This window comes from Misgurnus anguillicaudatus, chromosome 8 (assembly GCF_027580225.2).
Source record: "Misgurnus anguillicaudatus chromosome 8, ASM2758022v2, whole genome shotgun sequence".
Classification (NCBI taxonomy): Eukaryota; Metazoa; Chordata; class Actinopteri; order Cypriniformes; family Cobitidae; genus Misgurnus; species Misgurnus anguillicaudatus.
The window spans coordinates 29839859-29861926 of NC_073344.2; the positions used below are offsets into that span (position 1 = coordinate 29839859).

The 22068-nt window shown below is 35.7% G+C and overlaps 2 protein-coding genes across 5 annotated transcripts in view; both read left to right on the forward strand.

The window, feature by feature from the left end:
* Nucleotides 1-19578, forward strand: part of erich2 (glutamate-rich 2) — a 59378-nt gene extending 39800 nt beyond the window's left edge. Inside the window, exons 1-11 of one of the 4 annotated variants that reach the window (XM_055213193.2) lie at nt 14047-14281; nt 14619-14676; nt 14854-14893; nt 15073-15109; nt 15420-15518; nt 15631-15729; nt 16412-16503; nt 16875-17041; nt 18948-19005; nt 19094-19165; nt 19370-19578. In XM_055213193.2, coding sequence (XP_055069168.2) covers nt 14274-14281; nt 14619-14676; nt 14854-14893; nt 15073-15109; nt 15420-15518; nt 15631-15729; nt 16412-16503; nt 16875-17041; nt 18948-19005; nt 19094-19165; nt 19370-19548 — 909 coding nt within the window. In that variant the 5' untranslated portion in view covers nt 14047-14273 and the 3' untranslated portion in view covers nt 19549-19578. Of the gene's footprint in view, nt 1-14041; nt 14282-14618; nt 14677-14853; nt 14894-15072; nt 15110-15419; nt 15519-15630; nt 15730-16411; nt 16504-16874; nt 17042-18947; nt 19006-19093; nt 19166-19369 lie in introns of those variants that run through there. The other 3 variants (XM_055213194.2, XM_073870686.1, XM_073870685.1) reach the window with 3 other exon arrangements.
* Nucleotides 12007-13326, forward strand: LOC129450027 (transcription factor Sp5; the record flags this gene model as incomplete). Its single annotated transcript, XM_055212402.2, is given in 3 exon segments — nt 12007-12237; nt 12239-12455; nt 12458-13326. Coding segments are annotated over 3 exon segments (801 nt in total), but the record flags the coding sequence as incomplete, so codon positions are not given.
* Nucleotides 19579-22068: the final 2490 nt, after the last annotated feature.

Genomic DNA, 22068 nt, shown 5'->3' on the forward strand with positions numbered 1-22068 from the left:
TCATAAATGAAAACATTTAAATCTTCATAAATTAATCAATTACTCTCCCTACATAATTTATTTTATAAAACACGGTTGAAATGTCTATTCTAGAGGCTTAGACCTTTCCAACGATATATAGTTTGTAGTGATAGATTAAAATTTACATCAACACTATTAAAGTAAACTTAGGTGTCCCGTATTTGGGACCAGGGTTGGGGAAAGTTACTTTTGAAATTACAATATTAAGTTACTTCTCAAAAAATAAGTAATTGCACTACTTAGTTACTTCTCATGGAAAGTAATGCTTACATTACTTTTAAGTTACTTTTGCGTTACTTTTTTTAAATTGGCTGATGCTTGATCTCTTTCAGGCTTTGCAATGTGTTTTTTATGACAGAGAAGTTCTGCATTCAGAAACTGCATATTTCCGTTGCAAAAATGTCAAGCTCAGGCCTGCCATCTCCGTTTCTGACTTAAACTGTTCCCGCTCAGCCGCGCCGCATAGAGTGCGTAATTATACATTAATATGTAAGGAAGAATTGATGACGGGCCGTTAAATTATAAGAAAATAAAACTTTTCTTATAATTCAAAGGACCAGAGTCAATTATTCCTCTTTTACCACGGTTACCACAAACATTGCTCTGGTGCCTATTTTTACGACATTTGACAAGTTAAGTGTGCGGTTTACAGAAAAATAATCAACACCCATGGAACATTTCTCAGCGAATCAGAATAAAGCATTTAACAGTCCTGTGGTAACTCAAATATCAATGTGTACATTTATAAACTAAGTAATGCGTTACTTTACTCGTTACTTTAGAAAATTAATATTATTACGTAATGCAAGTTACTTGTAATGCGTTACCCCCAACACTGTTTGGGACGGCGACGCTTATAAAAATGAGTTGAAATTGTTTAACTTAATTTAAGCTAAAGTAAAATTTAAATATATATTGATGTGACTTACTGCACTGTAAAAAATCTTTGCTGCCGTAAATCAACTTTACAATCAACTTTTGTTGAATCAAGATTTGCAGGTCATGTCAACTTACTATTGTTTATCTTGACAAGAGATGAGTTGCTAAGACTTATAAAATGAACTTTTTTTAACAATATTTTGTGGGTTATAGGAATTCACCTCTGGTCAGGATGGATAGTGGTGAGTTGAAGTTACTTGTAAATCTGAGTTGATTCAACAAAAATAATTTTTACAGTGTTGAAGCAACCCATAATTCTTATGATGATTTTAGTGTAGCATTTAACTTTCAGGATTGTTTTTAAAGCTGCGATGGGTCACAGATGGTTAAACAGCCGAATAAAGGTTAATTACTCTTTACAGAAGTGATTATTATTAATTGTGTATGGGGGGCATGAACATTATATTATTATTATTATAACAGATTATACTTGCACAACCTACACATACTGTAGCATACGGTACATTCATGCTTATATACATAGCAGAGGTTAAAGCTGTGATACTGAGTTACTGAGTAAGGGGAAATAAAAAGGGAGGTTGTTTGCTCTTCTGTCCTCTCTTTCTCATGAGGGCTCAGGTTTATATCGGGTGCCGACAGAGACTGATTCACATCCAAACCAGCAGCTTCTCTCTGTCAGCACCGATATCATTTATCACTGCTTTTCACCTCTTCTTCTGCCTTTTGATTTGTGTATGTGGTTGTAAATGTTTAGGGCTTCCTGTATCACTGTCTGACGTTTACTGATGTTACACCCTGAAAATTTAGGGGAATTACATTTCTGTCAACACCAGAAGAGCGATGGGTTCTGCTCTTCTGCATATGTCTGAAGAATCAGTGGTATGAATAAGAGGCCAAAGGTTATTATTAAAAAGAAGATCAGATCATTTTAATCTTATCATTTTCGCAGCATGTTTCAGCTGATGTAAAATTTAGTTGTCAGATTTTCCAGCATTTTCGCCAAGGGGGAAAATAGCCATTGAAAGAAAATTATGTGTAGTTTTAGTGTAATAAAACCTTGTCGCTCTCAAGGTAAACATTGTATTAAAATGCAATTTAATCGTATTTTGTAAGATACTAATTCATCTTCCTATCACTTTTAAATGTATATTGAGAGAATTTTAAAGGTGCCATAGAAAAAAACTGTATTTACCTAGCTATAGATGAATAATAAAAGTTTTGTACATGGTAATGACATATCGTGAGCCTCAAACGTGTTTGTTTTTCTCCTTTTTATGTAAACCTTGTGCACGCAAAAGACTGCTGGAAAACATACCAATCTCAATATAACACCGACTGTGATGTCACAGTCAAGATTTACACCCTCAACATTAAATTACACATTAATTAAGTTAAAATTAATTACAAATGTTTACTATGTGAGCTACTGACATGAGCCTCGGAGCAGAGTAGAGCCAATCAGAGCAGAGCTCAACATTATTATTCATGACCCTTCTAAATAGGGAAAAAATAAACCATTTCATTTAAAGGACAAATCCTACACTGCAAAAAATGATTTTCAAGAAAACAATTCTTAGTGCTTTTGTCTTGTTTTCAGTAAAAATTTCAAAAAATTCTTTAATTAAGATGCTTTTTCTTGGTGAGCAAAACGACCCAAGAAAAGTCTAGTTTTAAGACCAAAATATTAAATTTTAACCGAACCGATTTTGTACCGAGCCCCTAAGGTGACATTGAAATAAAAAAAATCTAAAGTTTAGTTTCATGTGCTCACGTGAAACTTTACTCGATAGTTACACGTGCGCATGCGATAGTTTCACATGCGCATGCGAAATTAAACTTTATTTAATTTTTGCTCCATGTCCTCTTAGGGGCTTCGTAGTTTTGCGCATAAAACAAGCAAAAATCTGCCAATGGGGTAAGCAAAAAATCTTGAAAATTTTTCTTAAACACTAAATTAAAGAAAAATTCAAGAAAAATGTGCTTAAATTTGATATTTTTGGTCTAAAAACTAGACTTATTTTCGTGGGTCGTTTTGCTCATCAAGAAAAAGCATCTTAATTTAAGAATGTTTAGATATTTTTACTAAAAAACAAGACAAAAATACTAAGAATTTTTTTCTTGAAAATAATTTTTTGCGGTGTTGTAAATGGACATGTAAAAATGTTTCTGGATAATTTTGCACTTAATAAAGTAACATAACATCTATGTAAATATTAGTGATGCACCGATGTATCGGCCACCGATATTTATCGGCCGATTTTTGATGAATTTGAAACCATCGGCATATCGGCAATAGCACGAGAAAGGCCGATACCGATTGTTTATTAATTAACTGCATAAAGAAATCCATTATATGTAAAAAATGAGTTGATGTTGTTAATAAAATAAATGCTGAATAGCAAAAACCACCTTTGAAGGTTGTCATGCTGTCTTATTATATTTGTTTTAGCTTAATTTGTGCCTCTCTTATTATGTTGGTCAGTTGAATGTTAATTAGATCCAATCCATGTTCAGTAAAAATAATTTGATGCAGAAATAAACTAGCTAATAGACCAACTGTATAGTATTGTATACAAGTGTTTAATATCGGTATCGGCCCGAAGTTGTCTGTTTAAATCGGAATCGGTATCGGCCCAAAAAAATCCTATCGGTGCATCCCTAGTAAATATCAAAGAACAATTTAACCTATTATTTCAATGCATTCTTTGGCACCTTTAAAGGTTTTGCAAATTTTGTCATAAAGCACTGTTTGGATGTGCAACCATACTAAACGAATTGTTTAACCTGTCACTCATCTGCTTGCTAAGTATAAAAAGAAATTCAAGACACATAGTGAAATGTGTGTGTATAAACTAACCTATTTTATAGAGCTGCACGATAAATTGCATGTGTCAGGGAACTACAGCTCTGTGTAGTAAATGCCGCTCCATCTGAAAGCAGCTGATGGCAATTTAATACTAATCAAGGAACCGGCATTATTGACCAGATGCACGTGTTATCGCATGCGATTTATCGTGCAGCCTATTTTACATTTTCTGCGGTCAGATTCACTTCAGCGTTGCCAGCTATTTTCAGTGGAACGTAACCCTAACCCTAACGTTTTGGAGAGTCGCTAATGTCGCTAGATAACGTTGATGTTTTGTATATTGTGCTTGCAGGGCTGTACTGGTGACACCTTTTCGTTTGTAAAGTTAAAATATTAATACTTTTCTTACAAAATCGCATCAATTACCCTCAGAAGGCCTTTATTTACTCCCCTTGAGACATGTGGATTACGTTTGTGAAGGATGGATGCACAGTTTTGGGCTTGAAAATCGTGGACCCCGTTTTCAACCATTACAAAGTTTTGAAGAGCTAGGACATTTTCTAAAATAACTAAAATTGGGCATATGTATCTCAGATGGCTTGAGGATGAGTAAGTTATGGGTAATTTTCATTTTTGGCCGAACTATCCCTTTAACACCCCACATAAAAACATCTGGGCTAGTTAATTTCTGATTCTCCTGTGTTGAACGCTCTCAAATCTTTTTTTGAAACTTACCACCATGCATAAGATTCACAAACTAATTGTTTGTCATCAGTGGCATCAAACATGAAATAATTTTTTATTTTTTATTGCAAGGAAGAATAAAAGCACCCCCCGAAGTAACATGAACAGCATGAGGAAATGAGGACAGAACTTTTGAGATTGGCATATTATTTGTGTCCTGATATTTACGACGTGATGTTTGCGCTCTCTGTATCCAGGTTGTGTGTGTGTGTGTTATTAGGACTACAACATCTTAAAAGACACGGTTGCTATTTCATTATTTATAATGAAAACATCAAACAGGTGAAGTGTAAGCACGCAGCGTATCTTCTGTGATTGACTCATTTATTTGCGTTAGTCACTCATTTGTCTGCAACCTGCGCCTGTCTGCGTGCCCTTGATGAATTAAACAACCGGGCCATGTCTTGTCCATAATGTCTATGTTGTTATCAATATGCCAAGTGCCTTTCTACGAGCGCTTGTCTTTGTGGTGCTCATCACTGTTTTCAGATTGCCTGTAAACCACTGTCTGTCTGTCTGTCTCACACTGTGGTAAATGGCATCTCAATGTCGATAAAACACAGTAATAAAGTCACTTTTATCAAGATTTAAATCACATGCAACACCCAGAGAAAACCAAATCGATGAATAGTCATTATTTTGGGGGAAATTTGTATCTCACACACCTTTTGAATTTTTAGATTCATCTGACGTAGGTGGGATTGTGTACACTGCATGGGGGGAGACATACTTAGACATCAGATTGAGCACTTTAGCTGTTGCAGCAATACGTGTCCAAAAAAACCCACGTACAAATGTATCTGCTGTGAATTTCTTAGGATATTTTCACATAATACACATCATATAATGTGTCTTTTAGTTCTATCCATCAACATTCTGTTCAACCATACAGACAGACTTTTTAAGCTATGTTTACATGACAACGAAGTTGTGAAAAACTGAACAAAAATTTCTTTAGTTTATGAAAAACTTTTCAAAGATCCACGTTTACACGAAACTGCGAAGACGACTAAATCTGCTGTATTACTTATGCCAAGCCAGTAGATAGCAATATTACCTTATAAAGAAACCCTACACTCCTGCGCACATATGCATTCGTCTACATTGCGATAAATACATACAAGATGGCGAAAGCATGGTTTTGTTTGGACAGAGAGTGAGGTATGTTTATTACTACATAAAGGTGCATTCAAACCGTAGACTTCAAAAAAAGATGGACGTCGCCACATCGCCTCCTTCCATAGTAATGAATTGAGGCTAAAAATGTCAGACGATGGTCGCTGCCTTGTTATGTAAAAACGTCAGTTTGGAGTCGCGGCATGCGCAGAAGGAATTGTCCGTGGAGCCGCGATATCAAACTTCCACCCAAAAGCTTGTGCGCCTAATTCAACCACGCCAATCATAACAACATGCCCCGTTTCTATAGCATCAAATTACTAGCTAAAATGATATTTATCACAAAAATGAACAATTGAACATATATAAACGTAAAAACAACTAGCTGAAAGGACCATTTTTCGGAAAATTTTATTGGAAGTGTAAATAATTTTTTTATTTAGAGCAAAGTCCCATTTGTTTGAATGGAAAGGGCAGGGTTTATAACTTGTACTGCAGCCAGCCACCAGGGGGCGATCAAAGAGCCAGAGGCTTCACTTTTTAAGACGTATGAGGCACACCCGGTTCAGACTAACAGTGACTAACAGTAGCAGAGCGCCGCAATCTCATTCATTTCAATGGAAGCTTGCCGACATCCGGAAACATGAGCAACAGTGATCGTTGGCGACCAGATGGGGCGTGTCCAGTCGCATGACAAAGTTTAACTTTATGCAAATGATCAGCGACTTTCCAGAGTGCTTACCAATCGGAGCGAGTCAGTGGAGTTCACGTCATCCGTCTCTCGTCAGTTACTGGAGTGGACGTTACTCATTTGTTTATGACAACCAGATTTAGAAACGCCTCCTAACGTCATATTTGAAAGAGACGAGCGACACACAGCGAGAGAGTTGCTTGTAATGTGTATGCAGCAAAATTTTGTAGACTTTGTAGGTAGTGTTGGGAGAAACAAAGCTTTTCGAAGCTTCGAATCAATTTAACCAATTGCTTCACAAAATGATTCACTGTTTTGAAGCGCTCAACAGACCATACACGCTGGCGACAACTGCTGGTCAAAATGTGTAAAGGCAACGAGATCTAGGCCCAAACATAATGACACCTTCTACAATCAATTGCAAATATGTTTACAAAAATATTTGTATTATTGTGGTATGTCAGGTGATTAGAAAGACCTAATTCCAAATTCTCAAAATGTTTCCAAACAATTGGCAATTGGCTTCAAATTTTTCAAATCGCGAGCTTCCTGTGGCAACGCTCAATTCGCGCCTCACTAAAAGCCTCATTTGAGCCGCGAGACCTCCAGACGCAGGTTAACGCATCCTCACATTGCCTTAACATTGGAATCACTCGCGCTTGACGCCTCTACCGCAGCTGGTGTGAACGCAGCATTACGATGTAACAAAGCCTCGTTTGCTAAAATCAAGTGACTCCGAACCAATGATTCGAAACAAAAGATTCGTAAAGGTTTCTAAGTAGTTTTTTAAAAGCAACCATCACTATATGTAGGAGAAGCGTAAATAAAGTCCTGTAGACCACAATTGTTGTTTGGTTAGATTCGCACATACGGACTGAATTAGCACATATGCATGATGTTATCATTATCACAGATTAACATTTACGTAGTTTAAAGCCGCTCTATGCAATTCGCCGTTTTTGTCAAACAGCGACCCCTAGAGTCGCTGGAGAATACTTGCAACTGTCGTAATTTCCCACTCTAGTTCTCGGAAGATAATGACCAGGGTAATGTTTCACAATTTCAAACAAATATTAGGCTACTGCATAGTCTACTTAACTACAGATGATGGTAATAGGATAATAAGAAGTTTATTCCAAGTGTAGAGTGCATATAATAATAAAGTACCGCGTTTGCTAGCTTATAATGTTTTAACATGATTGCAGCTAAATCACAAGTAACATTACAAAATGCCATGACACAGTTAATTGTGTACGTTGCATTATTTCATAACATTGTTCGTTATAATGTAACTATACATGATTATTGCTATTTATCATAATAGTTTGCAAATTGTGAATGTTTACACTATTTACAACCTCTAGGCTTATTTATGTCCTGATAATTATGTGAGATATTGACAACTGTTGTCATGATAATCGCATGACATACTACAAGCAAGCGCAACAACATACAACATAGTTTTACAAATGAGAGATTTACTTACTAGTCCATCAACAAGATCGCCAGATCAGCATCCCATCCAGTGCTGTCTTTTAGCTCATGCCAACGAGTAAAAACCTGACCGAGTGGGACTCTTGTCCGGTTGATAACGCGGTCAGATTCTCTTTTCCTACTCGCTTCCGAACGCACTTTCTTAACTTTTAAATCGTTTAGCCTCATGTCTCAAATTCGCACGTGCAGTTGTTGTTATAGGCTTGATTGACTTCATGCAGCGCTGCAAGAACCGACAGCCGGATGACGTCTCGGATCATTCTCGCGGTACTTTGACGTCATCCGGCGGTCGATTCTTGCAGCACCACACGAAGTCGAACAGGCCTAACGTGTGTGACGTCGTTGCAGTAAAGCAAGTCGTGATTCTCGTGAGATTTGTCAGGGGCGGTTCTCTCAAGCTTGCATTGCTGGTTTTGGTAGTGGCGTCCTCCCCGAGCTTCAACAGGAGGATGATTCGCCTTACTATGACTTTGTTTACCACTGAAATAACTTTGAAGCTGTTATATTAAGGTAAAATAACTGCATAGTGTGTCTTTAAACAGAGATGGCGTGTAACAACCTTCAACCGTTTTCAGGCCTCCAAAACTCTGTCGTCGTGTAAACAAACAGCCAAACCGCATAAAAACTTTACAGTTTATGGTTAAAATTATTGTTGCGTAAACAACCCCTAAGATTGTAGGTGTCAGTGCGTTTTCCGATGGGAACAGACTGTGCCAAGTTACATTGTGTTTTTCATGTAGCTTCCACGGTGAGGATACAATATAAAAAGCCTCAGATGATGAAGTTCATTGACATTTCTCTATTTCAGAAGTTAATGAACCATAGAGAACAAGATAAAATTGTGGATTAAAAATTGGATTATTGATCCCACAGGTTCATCATCACCACCGAGAGTACATTCAGTCTCCTTCAAATATGACTTTATATCCGGAATGTATTCAGTGCATTTTTGCAGGTAAAAGCATTGACGGTATTACAATACAATAATGTAGGGAAAAATATCTAAAATAAAGACATTGGATGCCTAAAATGTCTAATGCATTGGCAGGCCAGTTTAGCAGGCCACACCAGCGGGCCGTGAGATGCAGAAGAAATGTTGTGATTGGCTGGAGGGCAGAAAATAAGCAGCTCTCCCGAGAGACAGGGGATGAATAGAGAATCTGATTCCCTGAGAGCCAGCTGAGATCTCATCAACCGCAACCTCTGAGTCTCCCGGGAGAGTCAGGGTTAATGGATGATGAAGAGTCATCTCATGCTGAATTAGACACACAGAGAGAGAGAGAGAGAGCGCAAGAGAAAACGGAGAAACTCGGAAACATACATTAGTTATAGTTGATTATTCTGATCCTGGATTAGTTTAAAATTTAGGTCATGATGGAAATACACTTATCAAATAATACATAATAATTTTCAAATATTACTATTAAAATATTAAAATAAATATCAATATCTGACATATATATGGTTCCAGTGGCTGAAGTTTATTTAATTTATTTACTTAGATATTTATTATAAATATTATACATGATATTATTATTTCATTCATTATTTAAATTAATGAATTAACTAAAACTAACAAACTTTAAACAGCTAATATATTTTAAAGAGCACCTATTGTCCGATTCACGATTTTATAGTTCCTTTGGTGTGTAAGTGTGTATTAGTTCATGTTAACGATATGCAAAATGTACAAACCCCAATGTAAACGATGACATGAGCTATCGAATCCAACGTAAATCTCTTTTCTTGGACGACAACAAACACACGGATTGTAGGCAACAGTTTACTTCCTGGGATTGACATTATCATAATTCCTCCCACTTGGACTCCCAGCCTGTAAGTTAACTCATGTTAGCATTGCATTGTGACGAATCTTTCAAAATGGTAAGGAGCGTCACATTTCCGGCTGACGTCAGAGGTATTCAGGCCAATCAAAAACATACAGATTAGCTGGCCAATCAGAGACAGAGAGCTTTTCAAATCAGTGCATTTCAGGAAGACAGTGAAATCTGGAGCTACAAAAATGTATGGTATGTGGAAAATAATGTTTTTTAACCATAAACCACGCGAACACATTGAATTATACCAAATACACAAAATAACGTTGTTTTTAGCAATGAAATAGGTGCACTTTAAAGAATTTTGTATGTGTTGTAATACTGCATCTTTTCATTCACTGTCTATTTTTGTGCTTATATTAAAGCAATAGTTGTATCCATAAACTGAGCCATTTACAGTACCATATACAGTTTATCGTGCTTTTATGTCTTGTTGATAAAATTGGCAAAGCATTATTTTGGGGACCAGATGGGCTGAATATCAAGAAACTGAGGATCTGTAGAAACCAACTTAAAACCACACGAAAGGAGACAGACTTTGTCATGTTTGAGAAATCGTCTTGGCATCACAGAGCCATGTTGACCGGATCTAATCCCAGAGTCTTGTCATCAGGCGCCTACAGATTTGTGCACAGGTAATCTGCTGCTAACAAATACCAAAACCTTTACTTTCCTCTAAATGTTCCTTACCTGTCTGTGAGATGTACTGAAACCGTATACATATCTCTTTTTGACGGCATGTGGAGGTGACGCTCAATGAACCTTTTATTAGCTTTGGAATGTTGTGGCTTTATGTTGAAGAAAATCTATAAGGAAATGTTTTCTCTCTCTGAAGATAAACTTCAATGTAAAGTAGGTCATAATCAAACCCTGGAGTGACGTGTAAGTGCTCTGATTCTATTAACAGGCATCTTCCCCCAGGCTCTTATGACCCTGATAACATACTTTTGGCACACTTGGTGAATCCCAACATTGTACCAGTTTTTCATGTGGAGACATTGAGTTTTGAAATAGGCAAGTCTCCGGTAAGGTAAAGCTTCCATCCAACACGATAGTGGCAGTATAGCTGTGCTATACGGTGTTTATATGCAGTTCTAAACGTAGGTTCGGGAGGAGCCTAAACATTCAGGCCTGTCAATCATCATCATCTTGGGCGTATATAAAGCAGCCTTCAGGCCTCCCTGTCCAGCTGCATTCTTTTCCGGCATCACTCCCCATCTCCTCCTTCACTCTCTCTTTCTTCCTCTTTGCAGTTCTTTTGCAGGGGGTTGAACTTGGGGCTCGAGCCCCAGCATCAGGTTCGCTCTCTCTGAAGGTTCAGAGCTCAGGTACAGCAAGCCAAGTTTGTTTACCATTAATCATTAAGACCTGAATACGCAGGCTAACTAGTGAAACACTTTTATCCACAAAAGAATCATCATTGCAACTCGTGAATACCAAGGTCATGGATTCAAACACATTATGAACTTTTTTCTTTTTAATGCACTGTATTGCTTGGATAAAGATTTTGGATAAATAAAACCTGGATTTTCACAGGCAGGTGCTCAAATATGACTGCAATTGTCAGCTTGTGTAAGCACTCCAAGAGTCCATGGCCTCCCAAAGACTCTTTACGTGTCCTTCAGTTTTACCAACATAAATCAATCGCTATTTCATTTTGACCTTGGTCAAATTGTTCAGAAAGAAAGAAATCTGTGGCAGGTCACTGAATTCTAAATTTCACAAAGTAAAAAAAAACAACAACAACTGAAAGTATAGCAAAACTGAAGTAACTAGACTGAACATTTCGAAAGCATTAAATCAATTCCAAACATTTCTGTATAATGCCAAAGACATAAACAAGAGCTGTTAAGCTTTTCAATGACATGTATTTACTGCTTCTCATTGATCACTAATGTACATTCACTTAATAGCTGCACCTCCTTCATCTCATCTCACTCTCACAATAATCAATTATTTTATTATCCAAAGCAGCAAACACTCAAGGGATTTCAGTTCTTCTGTTAATCTTTGATGATTGGGCAGCGGTAATCTTCAAAGCAAGAAAACTTCATTCTGACCGGTTGGAGTTCTGATCAAACTCAATTAAATTTTGCGTCCACTTCGCGCCAAGGCTTTTCTATAAGTTGGTGCGCACCTGTGCGCAAATTGTTTTGGGAACTCAAAGTACTGCAAATCATTAAATATTCATTAGACTCGTGTCTGGGGTTGCCGCCCACTGCAAGCGTTCCTTCAGGTGCGTAATGCGCAATAATCTGGATATTAAAATAGTGAGCTCTTGGCTTTTACGCATGGTGATTTCTGAATAAGTATTGATAACAGGATCGGACAACTAACTCCACGACAGAATTGGTCGAGGGTTCTCTCCTCGCGCTGCTGGAGAACACCTGTAATCGCATCGGCCACATGTGTGTCCAAACCTCGGCATCACCTCCAGCACATTCCGTGTAAAGGTTCTTCACATAAACTTTTTTATCGAGTACGGCGGTTCAACACGGGAAAATTGTACTTCTTATTGCGGAGTGAGACTTACACAGCACCTCCAGACCTCCTTAAATCCACACCATGAGTTGCCAGTGACCCCTCCAAAGGACCACTATGATTTATCGCGGGTGAGGTTGCCCTGTCCGGTCACTCACAACAGCATGCGCTTCGTCATATGCCAGCTCTCCCACGTCACTTTCAACGTACTTACATTTAGCAGGTGAGGATATCCACTGGTGGACCTTGCAAAAAACATGCCCCGTCAATCATTCATCAACAGTCACCTCGCATCAATGGGTTCTGGGTCATCCTGAATTAGGGCACTATCCGTCCGAAAACTACCCTCACAGGCACTCTAAAATCCGGTGCGTGCGCGCAGTTTCCGGAGATGTAGGTGCCCCAACTGCCAAAAGACTCCCGAGGAACCGGGCAGGAGAAAACACGTGTGTCACGTGCCGGGCTGCGGTAGAGTGTGAAGGCGCACCTGCAGCTGGATGTTTTGCGGTAAGAGATTTACGCGCTCGGATGAGCTCCAGAGACACGTGCGCACGCACACCGGAGAGAAGCGCTTTGCATGCCCTGACTGCACAAAACGTTTCATGCGCAGCGATCATCGGGCCAAACATGTGAAGACGCACCTAGTAGAAGAACTGGATCACGTGACACTTCATGCTGGAATTAATTTTGAACAAAACAAGTCAACACAGGCTGTTTAATATGAACTTTTATAAGCACTTGTAGTATGCTATACAATAAAAAAAAACTCAAATTGGCATTTAACTTGTTTCTTTAAATGACGTGTTGTGCTTCTTAAATTAACCATGGTTTTATTACAGTAAAATCCCAAATAGCAACACATTCTGAGCCAAAACTGCATGTCACACTTCAGGCTTAATTCTGGCTCTATTTTTGTAACACCTTTGTGTGAAAAAGCATTTGGCTGAGTTGTGGCAGGAGGTTAGCCAACCAAAAGCAAAAAGCACCTTTTTGGCTGAGTCCTGGTTGGAGTTTGGTCCACCAGAAAAATTAAAATATTTGGCTGAGATCTGCTGAGTTTTGGTTGGCTAAAGAATGAATAAACACTTAAAAAACCCTTTAAAATATTTATTCAAATAGCAGACACTTTTTTAAAACAAAAGTATATAAAACTAGATATTAAAAATGAATAAACAACGAAGTATTTAATCTTGAAGGCAATAATAAAAAATTATCTTTATTGAAAGAAAGTAAGGCTAAGAAATTGGACAGTTAATGCACAGGAGGTGTCAATGTGCAGTATACAAACAAAGTAATAATAATATGATTTCAAAATAAAGAAAAATAAATACATTATCAAGTCTGGACTATTATACATAAGACAAAAAAAACTTAATTTCGTGTTTAGAGTTCATGGCTGAATGGATATTTTGAGTATGTGAGTGGGTTTTTAGTTTGTTTTTAAGCAGTTATTTTTATAATAAATAAGATCTTTCACTTTACATTAAATTGTGTTAACAACAACAAATAAAGTAGCCTAAATAATACTATGTCTCATGACGTACTCTCCCAAATATGAAGACGTAGATCGCAATGCATCTTGGAAACAGTCAATTAACGTCAACATCGTTTAATGTGGTCAATTTGTGGTTAATATGTTTTGTAAGCAAATAAAACCGAAAAGGTATGGTTACTATAGTTAAAACATGGTTAATTTCAAAATGGGTTGACTTTTTAAAACAAACTTTAAATATTTTAAAGGAGATGTTGTTTAATATATATATCAAATCTGCACCTTTAAATCCCACCAAAAATTATTATGGACCAAAATAAAAAAATTATAAAGTTGTACAATTTTGTATAAATCATCTTTTAAAATATGAAATACTATTAGTTACCAATTACCATAATTAATGGACTAGTGTTTCAGAAGTTGTACGGTTAACGTTGGTTCCGGATGGAGTTTGTTTCACTCGGAGTGCTTTGATGTGAGAGCCCAGTTGCTATGGAAACAGGACACTCGTTTACCTCAGAGGCTCGGACCTCCAGCGTTGTCAAGCTGCAATGGCGTTCACAAAGTCGTATGAAACTTCTGAATAGTGTAAAATTGGACCTAAAATATATCTATATATTAGGCTACATGTGATGTACAAATACAGCTTTTGAACAATTTTACATTCAACGACATTTTTGCTTCAATAATATGGACAGGTAAGAACGGACAATTTATACGTTTAATGATTTTGTCACCTCGCAAATAATTTACAAATGTATTTCTAATTGAAACCTGGACGTTGAGTAGTTTACTGTATGTGTCTGTTTAATGATTCGGGCTTTAAATATTCAGCAGACTCTTGTTTCAAGTCTCATTAAAACTACAGATTGAAATGCGAGTCCTGAAGTGACCAGCATCAAACATTCCGACAGGCTGATATTTTTTTAACATTGACGTAGCATTAATACAAGACAAACAGATGTTTTTGTGTTTTTATCTTGTAATTCTCTTGACCATGACTGTGTTCTCATGACTTTTAATATTTTTTATTAGAAATAGTATGCAGTGTGTTGGAAGGCCATCAGAAGTGGCATCAAAGGTCAACGAGAGGGTCAGTGCCAAAATAATCTGAAGGGAATTGTAAAACAAAAACAAAAAATATGTCAAAAAATCTCATTTCATAAAATGTTGATCAGTTTTAAAGACTTTTTTATAAGATATATTTCAAAACATTGTTTTTTTTAATATTATTCTGATTATTTATTTTTATTCTTATGATCTAATAAAGGAAACTGGGACCATAAAACCAATGTGTGCCACCTCAGCAGGTACAAACACTCAAGTGTTACATTTACATTATTCATTTAGTAGCAGCTTTTTAAAAATAATTAATATCTGTATAACAATAGCAACATTTTCAAACATTTACAGTGCAGTTACACAACAACAATCTGCCTTGGATAGGTTAAGGGTTTGTTTCTGAAATATCACTTTCTTTATTCTGTAGATCCTTTGGCAAAAGAATCAGTCGAGTGGAAACCAAAGTAGGTTGAACAATGTGTTACTTGGTTACTATTTCAAATGTACACTCTAAAAATGCTGGGTCAAAAAAGATGAACCCAACCTGCTTGCTGGGTTGTACTTTAACCTATGCTGAGTTGTTTCAAATATAAACATTTTCTGGGTTAGTTTAACCCTACGGCTGGGTTTGTCCTTATTGACCCAACGTTGGGTTGGAAATAACCCAGCATAATAACTCAGTATAATGTTTGGTTACTCAATAAAGACCCAGTGAAAGATGTCTATTGGAAAAAAACAGACCTCAGTCATTTTAAATGCTTTGATTTTGTGTAGGCAACAGAAACCAAAACCCGGTGGAAAAGTAGAGGGACAAAATCCTTCAATAAACTCGGACACATCAAATCCCACAGTCAATGCACAAAGTTACAAGAGGTAAAGCTGAAATACAGCCAACAACATTTAAACATTTAGACGCCTCTTTTCTCGCATTAATAAACTGGTTAAAAGGTTAAATGTTTTAGATGCTTTGGTTTTATTTATGTAGGCAACAGAAAGCAAAATCCATTGGAAAAACAGAGAGACAAGATTCTTCTACAAACTCCGATACAACAAATCCTACACAAGAAGGTGAGAGTTCTCACAGGTAAGAGTTTCAATCTTTCTTTATAACAGATTCAGGCATTTAGAAGAAATTTGATTCATTTACTCACCTTCATGCGTCACAAAAGGGCACTCGGACTGTCAAGATTCAAAATGAATAAAACCACCATCAAATTGGAATTGAAGTAGTATGAATATTGCACTTTGTGTGACAAACAAACCTAACATTTTTATTAGTTTTTACTAAAAATCAAAATCAGATGTTATTGATAGCACATTGCTGCAAACCATAAAAGCAATTTTTACTGGTTAACAAACCTAAATGTAAATCAATGAAATATTATGCAAATCAATGAAATAAAATGCTAGATTTTCTAATATAGCATTTTCAGATTCATGTGGATGTCTTCACTTTTATCAAACTTTTTTTGTGTTTTGTTTATTTGAAGCTTGACAGCTTCTATATAATGTTTTATAGGAATTTATACAGATTTAAAACAACATGAGGGCAAGTAACTAACTATCAACAATGATTTTAAAAGTAAATCTTTTTAACAGTGGTATATGAATGGCATCTTACCGTATGTTGCAGTCGGCCCAGCTCTTTAGGTCATACGTGAGGGTGTGGTTTATGAAGCATACATGCATAAAGCAGGACGTTGATGGCATTCATTCGCTTCAGTGAGCTCTAATAGTTTACCTTTTATCGTCCATATTTTCACCAGCGGAGGGTATAATGCCACTAAAGCTCCGTCCTTCAAAAATGTAACTACGCATGGACATAAACTACCTAAACAGGTTCCTCCTGTTATGACAGGTACTGAATCCATTTTATTTCTTATCCTATATACACATTTATTTTCTTATCTAGCATTTTCAGATGCCTGAAGTCCTCAGATGTCTGAGAGTGAAACATTTTGAAAATGTAAACCTAAATTTAAGATGAAATGAAGAGTAGGATATTCAAGTTTAGTATCTTAAAATTATTGTTGTCGGTGGCTGCGTTTTACAGCAATATGAATCCGTTATTTACTATTGACTCAAGACAAATTAGTTCCTTTCTATAGACACATATACTGTATCTGACGTAAACATGGCCAGTTTTAGCAGATGTTATTTACAGATCTACATTATTGTAGTTACAAATTATACTTTTTTTTTACAAAACATCATTTGTCCAATTTTTAGAACAACAAACCACATCTGAAGTCAAGTTAGACAGTGGACATGAACTTCAAATCCATCCTCATGTTGTCCTGTGTGACCCAGATCCTCGTGTGGAAGAGCGTGAGGAAGAAGAGAGCGAAGAACACGAGACAGCCGAAGGTCACGTGCCGCTTGAATTATTTGCAGAGGTGAGATGCCATGTGCACGAGTGTCTAATGTACAGTTGAGTTCAAAAAATAGCTGTGCAATATCAGCAACTTGATAATTCACGGTTATTAGTAGCCTAATAGTAATATTTCTGCATTAAAATCTATTTACTTGCAGATGTAGTAGTGTAATAGAAAAAAAAACAATAGAGCCATTGGTAATGATATCCACACTACTTGTTCTGAGTTATAGACTCATTTATTGAAAGTGGTGTGATCTAAATAATAGGAGTCTGAAAGTTAATTAGAAAATAAGTTTATTATGTGAAAAAAAGGCTCTTTTGTTAAAGGAACACGCCCATATTTTGGGAATTTAGCTTATTCACCGTAACCCCCAGAGTTAGATAAGTCCATAAATACCTTTTCCATCTTTGTGCGTGCTGTAACTCTGTCTGACGCAGCTCCCGCTAGCTTAGCTTAGCACAAAGTCTGGAAGTGAATGGCTCCAGCTAGCATACTGCTCCCAATAAGTGACAAAATAACGCAAACATTTTCCTATTTATGTGTTGTGATTTGTATAGTCACACCGTGTACAAATTACAATATCATATGAGACAGCCATCTTTTAACAGTATACATACTGGAACTATATTCTCTGAAGACGAAGCACTGCCGCATGGGCGGAGTGATTTGCTCGCAGCACCCGAGAAGCCCCCTGGTGAGGAGCAGAGAGTTCGTTCAGAGATGTGCAAATCACTCCGCACAAGTAGCAGTGCTTCGCCTTGTGAAAATATAGTTCCCAGTATGTATACTGTTAAAAGATGGCTGTGTCTCATATGATCTTGTTATTTGTACACGGTGTGACTATACAAATCACAACATATAAATAGGAAAATTATTTATTTTGTCACTTATTGGGAGCAGTATGCTAGCTGGAGCCATTCACTTCCAGTCTTTGTGCTAAGCTAAGCTAGCGGGGGCTGCGTCAGGCAGAGTTTCAGCACGCACGGAGATGAGAAAGGTATGTATGGACATATCTAACTCTTGGGATTATGGTGAATAAGCTAAATTCCCAAAATATGGGCGTGTTCCTTTAAGAAAAAGGGGAAGAAAATGTTTCCCCCATTGTTATAAAATATAACTGCTGCTGAATTTCTAAGTAAAATGGGGCGTTCTAAACATTGCTCGGAGGAAAAACGTAATTTGATTAAAAAGTCGATTTGAGAGGGGAAACGTATAAAGAAATGCAGCAATGCTCAGCTAAAATCATCTCAAATGCTTTAAAATGGAAACAAAAACCTAAAACACGTAGAAAAGAAAACAAGCAACTACTATTAAAACAGATTGAAGAATAGTCAGGATGGCAAAGATTCAGGCTTTCATCACCTGTAGAAAGATCAAAGATGATCTAAAATGATCTGAAAGTACTGTGACAGTCAGAAGACGTCTGATTGAAGCGAAGCTGTTTGCAAGAAGCCCCCGTAAAACACCATTGTTTAAATAAAAGACATCACATCAACACATAAACTGGCCCAAAGAAAAATGGTGTAACATTTTGTGGCCTGTTCTTTTGGGGACCTCATGTGTACTGAATTCAAGCCACAGTAAAAGCATAAGCATAGTGATGCAAAAATCATGGTTTTGGGATGTTTTTCATTCTACCGTGTTGGGCCTATTTATCGTATACACGGGAACATGGATCAGTTTGAATACATCAGAATACTTAAAGGAAATCATGTTGACCTTTCCAGAAGAAGAAATGCCCATAAAATAGGGGTGTCAACAAGACCAACCACACAAGCAAGAGGCAAAGTCTTGGTTCCAGACAGAAAGGATTGAGGTTATGGAGTAGCCACCTCAATCCCCTAATCGTATAAAACACGGAGCATGTTTGGAGAGGGGTTTTTTTAGGTGGTGCCAAACCTTTCATCTGTTGTTGGATTTTCAGTTCCTGCAGGCTGTGATGACAAAGAATTACCAGCTTTCCAAGAAACTCTGTCAGATGAGTAAGTTTACAATAGATTATTGTTTTCACTAGTTTGGCTTTTCTCGCATTTAGACACTGACATGTTTTTAATGTTCTTGTTTGTTCAGTCTTGATTTATGAACCACAAAATTCAGAGGCAAAGAATTTTTTACCCCTCATTGAAGAGAAATTACTGATCGGTAAGACCATTATCTGTCTGTCTGTCTGTCTATGTTGTGGCTCTATTTTTACATTTGCATTTACATTTTTATTATTTTTTTAAGAACCTATAAGGACTTTCTATTTCAGTATTTAAATTAACTTAAAAAATATGTATCTTTAAATTCCTTTCCCCCCCTAAAATTCCTAAATTTCTTTTTTGTTGGATCACCATCATCATAAAGAAACCGAGGAGTGTTTAGAGAATAATGATGATGAATCTGACACATCTGATGATGATGATGATGAGGAAGAGGATGACAGCAGTGATGATGAAGACGTTGATGATAATGAATCCTCAGATAGTTGTGACACAGATGAAGAATCCACTGACAGCACAGATGATACATCATCATCAGCATAAAGAAAGGAAGGCATAAAATAATGTTATCAAGTGCCTTTCTCATCATTGCTGTGCTATAATGTTTTGATATTAATAACTTTACCTCCTATTACCCGAGCTTTGGTTGTCTTTTTTCAGATTTCTACCAGCTATTTAGGGTTAGGAAGAACCAATAAATATAATAAGCAAATATTTATTATATTTTGTCCATGTTTGTGTACAACAGGTTCCAGTTACACAAAATTAAGTATGGTGCACACAACAAAAAAAAATGTGATGTCCACGTACAGTATGTGGACATCCAGGTCATAGGAGGTTAAACATATTTTAAAAGCGATTGGTTCCACTGCTTGATTTTAATTGGTCAATAGCTGTGTGTTATTTATGATGAAACAGAGCTATATCCAAAAATATTGTGTACTGTACTGCATTGTAAAAAAAATATTATGCTTTAGTAAATTTAACTAAATAAAATGAGTAAACTCTATTAAAAAGAAAGAATCCAAAATTTGAGTAAAAATAACACAAAAACACAATTTAAGTAATTCTAAATGAACACATTATTTAGTAAATTCAACTTAATTTTTGCATACAAACTTAAATTTGTAAGAAGGAAGTAACTTAATAATTTTGTGTTGAAAATACTTGAATGATTTTAGTAGATATAACTAGGCAGTGGACTTCACTGAAAAAAATGATTCATTCAATTTAATCAAGGTAAGTGGTTGCCATCAATTTATTTAAGCTACATTTAAACAAAAGTTTTTTGTTTTGTTTTGTTTTTCAAATTTTCTTTGTTTAAATGTAGCATAACTAAAATGATTGCATCCACTTATCTTAAAAAAAATGAATCATTTTCAGTGTTGTAGTTCCCAGCATGCTGTCCATGGGACTGCATTTGGAGAGTAAAATTTTAAATTAAACAGTTTTTTATTTGTTTTTAACTAAAAAGAAAGACTTGTTGGTGTTAAATGTTCATTTATCTTTGAGGTTTAAAAGAGTTTCTGTTTCTTTTTTTGAGTTTTGTGGTTACCATCACGCTGAAAAAATGATTCATTCAATTTACTAATTTTTTTTAAGGTAAGTGGTCACAATCAATTTATTTAAGCTACATTTAAACAATAGTTTTTTTGTTTTGTTTTTCTAAATTTTTGTTTTGTTTAAATGTAGCTTAAATATATTTATTGCGACCACTTACCATAAAATTTGAGTAAATTGAATGAATCATTTTTTTCAGTGCATTCAGAAGAGTGCTGCTTGTGTATAGACAAGGTGCACGCTGAAATCACTTAAAGAGCAATAACTGTGCTAATGCCAGTACTGAGATCAGTCCCTTCTTATTTGCTCAACATAATGTGTATAAATATGTAAAGAAAAGAAGACATTTTACGTGATTAAATCAGGAAGATTTAAACAAGTAAGTTCCATTAAACAAGTAACTCTTTAGAACTTAAAAATGTTTTGGTAACAATATTATACATAATATTTTTAAGTAAACATATTTTACAGTGTAATTTAACTTAAGTAAACTTAAGTAAATTCCAATTACTGTTTTTTGGTTAGGCAAATTTAAATCAGCTTTTCTAAGTAAATTTTTACTTAATTTCAGTGTGAAATTTGCAGAGTGCAAAAACTTGCAAAAGAAAAAATAAGTAAGTTTTACTAATATTCTTACATTTTACGGTTTTATTAAATATACATTGATTTATTTTGTGTGAATTGCTTTAAAATATTTCTTAAAATGTCCTCTTATCTGTTTCAAGTTGTGACTCTTCAATAAAGCATAACACGTTTTAGCGCCATCTGGGGGCCAAATAAAAACTCCGCCCTGCTATAGACAAAATAACACATTTGACTGAAAAATAATAAATCGGATCTGTTTTATCTTTGTCAAGTCTGTGATATATTCCTCAACGTCTGTTATTATTATTATTATTATTATTATTAATAATAATTCTAATTATAGCATGAGCCAAAATATATATATTAAACATATATTTTTTTAAATATTGAAGATATTATTTAACTGAAACACTTTTAATATGTTTAATTAAATATATATATGATATTTTGACATAGATAGAAATAAATATATATTATTCTAAATTTCATATATTCAACATTTCACACAAGTGGCTAATTATTTACAATGAGAAAACTTCCTTTACAAGTCACTGTAGTGGTCTAAGATCTCATTGTGTGTTTAAAAATGTCGCATTAGACATCTGTTTGTTGTATGTGTGTGTGTTTATCTTTTAGTAAAATGATTTTACAGAGATAATACAGAAGCTCAAGTGATTTTCCAGGGCGCTGCCCCCCAAAAATCCTTTATTCAAGTACAATTTTCTCTGTTCTCTGTTGCCACCTCGTGGATGTCAGTGTTGTGTTGTGTTGTGTTAGTTTTTATTTCTCATCCTTTATTTTGTATAAAATTCTATAATTTCGTTATATTATTTGTTAATAACTTACATTTGTTTGCTTTTTTATTATGTGCCTAGAAACAACAACAATATAAATTGATCTCATCCTCTCCCTTTCTCT